The sequence below is a fragment of the Dryobates pubescens genome, chromosome 19 (assembly GCF_014839835.1).
Source record: "Dryobates pubescens isolate bDryPub1 chromosome 19, bDryPub1.pri, whole genome shotgun sequence".
NCBI lineage: Eukaryota > Metazoa > Chordata > Aves > Piciformes > Picidae > Dryobates > Dryobates pubescens.
The window spans coordinates 1294366-1300379 of record NC_071630.1 but is presented as its reverse complement, the minus strand read 5'-3'; the positions used below and the strand labels follow the sequence as shown (position 1 = coordinate 1300379).

The window sequence follows — 6014 nt, the reverse complement described above, 5'->3', positions numbered from 1 at the left end:
CCAGCAGCTCCCCTCAGAACAGTGGCTGCAACAGTGGATGTAGCAGAGAGCCAAGGGAGGATTAACCTTTGGTATGGTGGGCAGGCACCTGGACAGGATCCCTGTCCTGCAGTCCAAAGAGCTGGGGAGGTGGTGCCAGGAGTCAAGTGAGCGCAAGCCCTGCGTGGGTGGGGTGGCCATGGCCATGCTATAAAGCAGCATCAGGGAGCTGAGCACACAGCAGCAGCTGGGGCAGAGGCAGCAGCAGCAGCAGCAGCAGCATGGGAGAACTTCGCATCCACTCCGTGCTGGTGAGCGGTGCCAACCGGGGCATCGGCCTGGGCTTCATCCAGCACCTCCTGGGGATGCCAACCCCACCCAAGTGGGTCTTTGCAGGGTGCAGGGACCCCAAGGGGCAGCGAGCACAGGTGAAGCTGGGCTGGGACACAATGGGCAGGGCTGGGGATGGCAGCTGGGGGACAGGGCAGAGGCTGCAGCAGGGAGGGTCTTGCAAAGGGCTGGGGGTGCAGCTGGGCTGGTCTGGCTGTGGGACCAACTGGGCAGTGGCTGTGTGGAGGGGACAGTGGCACACAGGAGGAGCCTCTGCACAGCCCCTGCTGCCTCTGTGTGCCCACACAGTTCCCTCTCTGCAGGAGCTACTGAAGTTGGCCTCCAAGCACCCCAACCTGGTCATTGTCCCTCTTGGTAGGTGCCATACAGTGGGGTCCCTTGACCTGGTTACCCTGGCCAGTGCCTTGGCACAGCATACAGCCTGGGAGCCCTCCTGCTCCTGGGCCATCCCTCCTGCCTGTGGCCAGCCTGAAGGGAACATCCCCAAGGGGACACAGAGGACCTCATGGCACCAGGGGGCTGTGGGCTCTGACTGTCCCTGTCTTGGCTCTGCAGATGTCTCCAACCCTGCCAGCATCAGGGCAGCTGCAGCCACAGTTGAGAAGCACCTGGGAGGCTCTGGGCTGACCCTGCTCATCAACAACGCTGCTGTTTTAAAGATCCATAACCTTGAGGATGAGACCCTGGAGAACATGAGGCAGGTTTACACCACCAACACCATCGGGCCCTTGCTGATGGGACAGGTGAGAGCCTCAGCTGCTGCATCAGAGATCAACACTCCCCATCGCCCTGGCTCCATGAGGTGTCCTGTGCCAGGAGGCATGAAGGGCTGGTGGGAGAGGGTTTTGCCTTCACTCCAGTGCTGACGGACTGTCCCTCAACAAGAAGGTTGTTGAGTTACAGGTTGGAGCTCAGAAATCACAGAATCATAGGATCACAGAATGTTAGGGCTTGGAAGGGATCTGTACTGAGTCCAGCCCCCCTGCAAAGAAGGATGACCCAGGGCAGGTCACATGGGAACACATCCAGGTGGGTTTGGAATCTCTCCAGACAAGGAGACTCCACAGCCTCTCTGGGCAGCCTGCTCCAGGGCTCCAGCACACTCACAGTAGAAATGTGTCTTCTCATGTTGAGGTGGAACCTCCACTGATTGACTTTCTGTCCATTGCCCCTCACCCTGTCACTGAGAAGAGACTGGCTCCGGGAGATGGAGCCTGCTGGGCAGCAGCAGTGAGAAGAGGACCCAGGATGCTCCACAGCTGGTGCCACTCTTGCCTGCTGGACCCCTTGTGCCACCCTGTGCAGGGCCCTAACTCCTCTCTCCTGCCAGGCATTCCTGCCCCTGCTGAAGAAGGCTGCCCAGGGGAGCCCAGGCTCAGGACTGAGCTGCAGCAAGGCAGCCATTGTCAACGTGTCCAGCATTGCTGGCTCCATTGAGGAGATGTACGCCTGGGAGTACTCACATATCATCTCCTACCGCTGCAGTAAGGTACTGCCCTGCCCCCCAAACCACCTCACACCCCTGACACCCTTCCTGCACAGGGCTTCATCTCCTTGGTCCCTCTGAAGGTACATTCCTGTGCCTGCTCTCATGCCCCACCTCTAAAGGGAGAGCCAGGATGGATCCTCACATAGCCAAGGTGTCCAGCTTGGGATAGTACAGCAGCATCACATGCCCCAGGGAGCTGCCTCCACCTTCCCTGCCCTGCCACAGCTGCTGGATCTGTACATGCCCCCTGCAGCCAGCCTTCCACTGCCCCCAGCAGCCTCTCTTTTGTCCCCACAGGCTGCTCTCAACATGCTGACCAAGTGCCAGTCCCTGGGGTACCGGGAGCACGGCATCCTCTGTGTTGCTCTGCACCCTGGCTGGGTGCAAACTGACATGGGATTTGAAGTCGGGTACCAGGTATGAGCCTCACCATGGCAGGCCCTCAGTAATGCTGCCCTGGGCCCTTGCCTGCGAACTCCCTGCCTGTCCCTGTGTTTCTGGTGTCTCCATTCCCAGGGCTCCTGCTGTGCCCTCTGCCCAGGCCTTGTGCTTTCTCCTCAGTCAAAGGTGCTCCTTCCCCTGGCCACAGCTGCCCCAGGGCAGCCCTGAGCCAGGCCTTGGCACGAGCTGCCTGTTCCTCTCTGCCCCACAGCCCCCAGTGACCGTGGACACCAGCGTACAAGGGATGCTGAAGGTGCTCTCCTCCCTCTCTGAGAAGGACACTGGCACCTTCCTGGACTGGGAAGGGAAGGTGGTGCCCTGGTGAGATGCCAGCCCAGCCTGCTGGCAGCGGGCCCTGTGCTGCTGCTCCCTGTGCCAATACCTCAATAAACCTCTGCCTGCAAGCCACAGCCTCTTTGCCCTGCCCTTCCCCTGGCGCCTCCGGAGCCCTCACTGCCATTGCCACAGGGAAGCAGGCTTCAGAGCTGACCATGGAGCCACTGACGTTCATTAGAGAAAGAGCCACAGTGGTGGGGCCTGGTCCTGCTGACCATTCCCTGCACAGCACAGGACCTTCTCTGTCCCCATCATAGATCATGGGATGTTAGGGTTTGGAAGGGACCTCTGGAGATCTTCCAGTCTAATCCCCCTGCTAGAGCAGGGCCATAGAATCTGGCACAGGTGGCACAGGAACACATCCAGACAGGGCTGAAAAGTCTTCAGAGAAGGAGACTCCACAACCTCTCTGGGCAGCCTGTTCCAGTGCTCTGTGACCCTTACAGTAAAGAAGGTCTTCCTCATGTTGAAGTGGAACCTCCTGAGCTGCAGTTTCCATCCATTGCCCCTTGTCCTATCTCAGGGCACAACTTAGCAGAGGCTGTCTCTGTCCCGCAGGCCTCAGATATTTATAGACATTGATCAGATCTGAAATCCTGGGTCCATTTCTGGTCTTCCCAGTTCAAGAGATAAGGAACTGCTGGAGAGAGTCCAGTGGAAACAAATCTGCACTCAGCATGGCCTGGGGGTACCTTGCTGCAACGGTAGGACACTAATTGTACCATGTCCCATGCAATGGAAGATGCAATGGAGCCAGTATTGCTAGCCACGTTGACGATGGCTGCCTTGCTGCAGCTCAGTCCTGAGCCTGGGCTCCCCTGGGCAGCCTTCTTCAGCAAGGGCAGGAATGCCTTGGGGGAGAGAAGAGGAAGTGGGGGCACAAATGAGCCCCACAGGCTCCTGACCTCCATGCTGCAGTTCCAAAAGCTTCCCACTGAGCAGAGGCAGGACCCTCTCCAAGCAGGACCCTCTCCCACCTCTATTTTGTGCCCCACTGGGACAGACCAGCAGGGGTGAGGCTCTCACCTGGCCCATCAGCATTGGTCCAATGGTGTTGGTGGTGTAAACCTGGCTCATGACCTCCAGGGTCTCATCCTCAAGGTTATGGAACTTGGCAATCCCAGCATTGTTGATGAGCAGGGTCAGCCCTGAGCCCCCCAGGTGCTTCTCAACTGTGGCTGCAGCTGCCTTGACGCTGGCAGGGTTGGAGACATCTGCAGAGCCAACACAGGGCAGGTCAGAGCCCACAGCCCCCTGGTGCCATGGGGTCCTCTGTGTCCACTTGGGGATGTTCCCTTGGGGCTGGCTATGGGCAGGAGGGATGGCAGTGCCTGCTGTCTGCAGGCACATGCCCCTAGGCAAGGCTCACTGCTGGGTAGTGGCCAGGGGAAGCAGGGCAAGGGACCCCCACTGTACGGCACCTACCAAGAGGGACAATGACCAGGTTGGGGTGCTTGGAGGCCAACTTCTGTAGCTCCTGCAGAGAGGGAACTGTGTGGGCACACAGAGGCAGCAGGGGCTGTGCAGAGGCTCCTCCTGTGTGCCACTGTCCCCTCCACACAGCCACTGCCCAGTTGGTCCCACAGCCAGCCCAGCCCAGCTGCCCTGTGCCGTGAGTGCCCAGCCTCAACCCCTGCCCTTTGCAAGCCCCCTCCCTGCTGCAGCTGCTGCCCTGTCCTCCAGCTGCCATCCCCAGCCCTGCCCAGTGCATCCCTGCCCAGCCTCACCTGTGCTCGCTGCCCCTTGGGGTCCCTGCACCCCGCAAAGACCCACTTGGGTGGGGTTGGCATCCCCAGGAAGCGCTGGACGAGCCCCAGGCCGATGCCCCGGTTGGCGCCGCTCACCAGCACGGAGTGGATGCGAAGTTCTCCCATGCTGCTGCTGCTGCTGCTGCTCCAGCTGCTGCTGTGTGCTCAGCTCCCTGGTGCTTCTTTATAGCATGGCCATGGCCACCCCACCCACGCAGGGCTTGCACTCACTTGACTCCTGGCACCATCTTCCCAGCTCTTTGGACTGCAGGACAGAGATCCTGGCTGGGTGCCAGCCAACCTTATCAAAGGACAAGTTTCCCTTGGCTTGCTTTGCCACATCCATGTCCCTGGTGCTGCTGGCATAGTGCTGCCTCTTTCAGGCTGCCCAGGACATGGTGACAAGGTGCATGACTGCAGAGCTCCAAGGCCATTGGACACTGGTGGTGTTTCCCAGGGGCTCCCTCCTGGGCCAGTTCTCTTTACCATCTTTGTCATTGGCCTGGGCAGGGGCATCGAGGCACAATTGGGAAGTATGGAGATGACACCGAATTGGGTGGCAGTGTAGAGAGGCTCTGCAGAGGGACCTGGCCAGGCTGGATCCATGGGCAGAGTCTAGTGGTATGAGGTTCAACAAGGCCAGGTGCTGGGTCCTGTACTTGTGTCACAGCAACCCCATGAATGCTCCAGGCAGGGGGCAGAGTGGCTGGAAAGTTCCCAGCAAAAAAGGACCTGTGGCTGCTGGTTGAGAGCACCTGAAGATGAGCCAGGGTCTGCACAGGTGGCCAAGAAGGCCACCAAAGTCTTGGCCTGGATCAGCAACGGTGTGGCCAGCAGGAGCAGGGCAGGGATTGTCTCCCCAGTATTGGTCACTGGTGAGGACACAGCTTCAGTACTGGGCTCAGTTTTGGGCTCCTCACTCCCAGAAGGACACTGAGGGGCAAGAGCCAGTCCAGAGAAGGGCATCAAAGCTGGGGAAGGGTCTGGAGAGCAGGGCTGGTGAGGAGCAGCTGAGGCAGCTGGGGGTGTTTAGTGTGGAGAAGAGGAGGCTGAGGGGAGACCTCGTTGCTCTCTACAGCTCCCTGGAAGGAGGTTGGAGCCTGGTGGGGTTGGTCTCTTCTCCCAAGTAGCAAGTGATGGGATGAGAGGAAATGGCCCCAGGTTATTCCAGCTGAGGTTTAGGTTGGACATGAGGAACGATATCTTCCCCCTGAGGGTTGGGAAGCAATGGAACAGGCTGCCCAGGTGGAGTCTCCTGTTCTTGGGGGAGTTTCAGAGCAGTGGAGATGTGGTGCTGAGGGCCATGGGTTAATGGTGCCCTGGCAGTGCTGGGGCTTATAGAATCATAGAATCAATAAGGTTGGAAAAGACCTCAAAGATCATCAAGTCCAACCTGCCACCCAAGACCTCATGACTACTAGACCATGGCACCAAGTGCCACATCCAATCCCCTTTAACACCTCCACCACCTCCCTGGGCAGCACATTCCAACAGCTAACAACTCTCTCTGTGAAGAACCTTCTCCTCACCTACTACCCTTACAGCTATAAAAAGCCATCCTCTTAAATTTAAGCCACTAAACTATTTATTCAGATTTAACCATTTCAGATTATTACTTAACTATGTGTTGACTCTGGTGAGATAAGACAGAAACCCATGTGAACACGTTC

At 58.5% G+C, this 6014-nt stretch overlaps 1 protein-coding gene across 1 annotated transcript in view; it reads left to right on the top strand.

Annotated features, from left to right (window-relative positions):
* The first annotated feature begins 212 nt into the window (after positions 1–212).
* The window catches only part of LOC104301215 (C-factor), a 30323-nt gene continuing 24521 nt past the window's right edge, over positions 213–6014 (top strand). The window contains exon 1 of the mRNA XM_054170250.1: positions 213–407. Coding sequence (XP_054026225.1) covers positions 261–407 — 147 coding nt within the window. The 5' untranslated portion in view covers positions 213–260. The remainder of the gene's footprint in view (positions 408–6014) is intronic.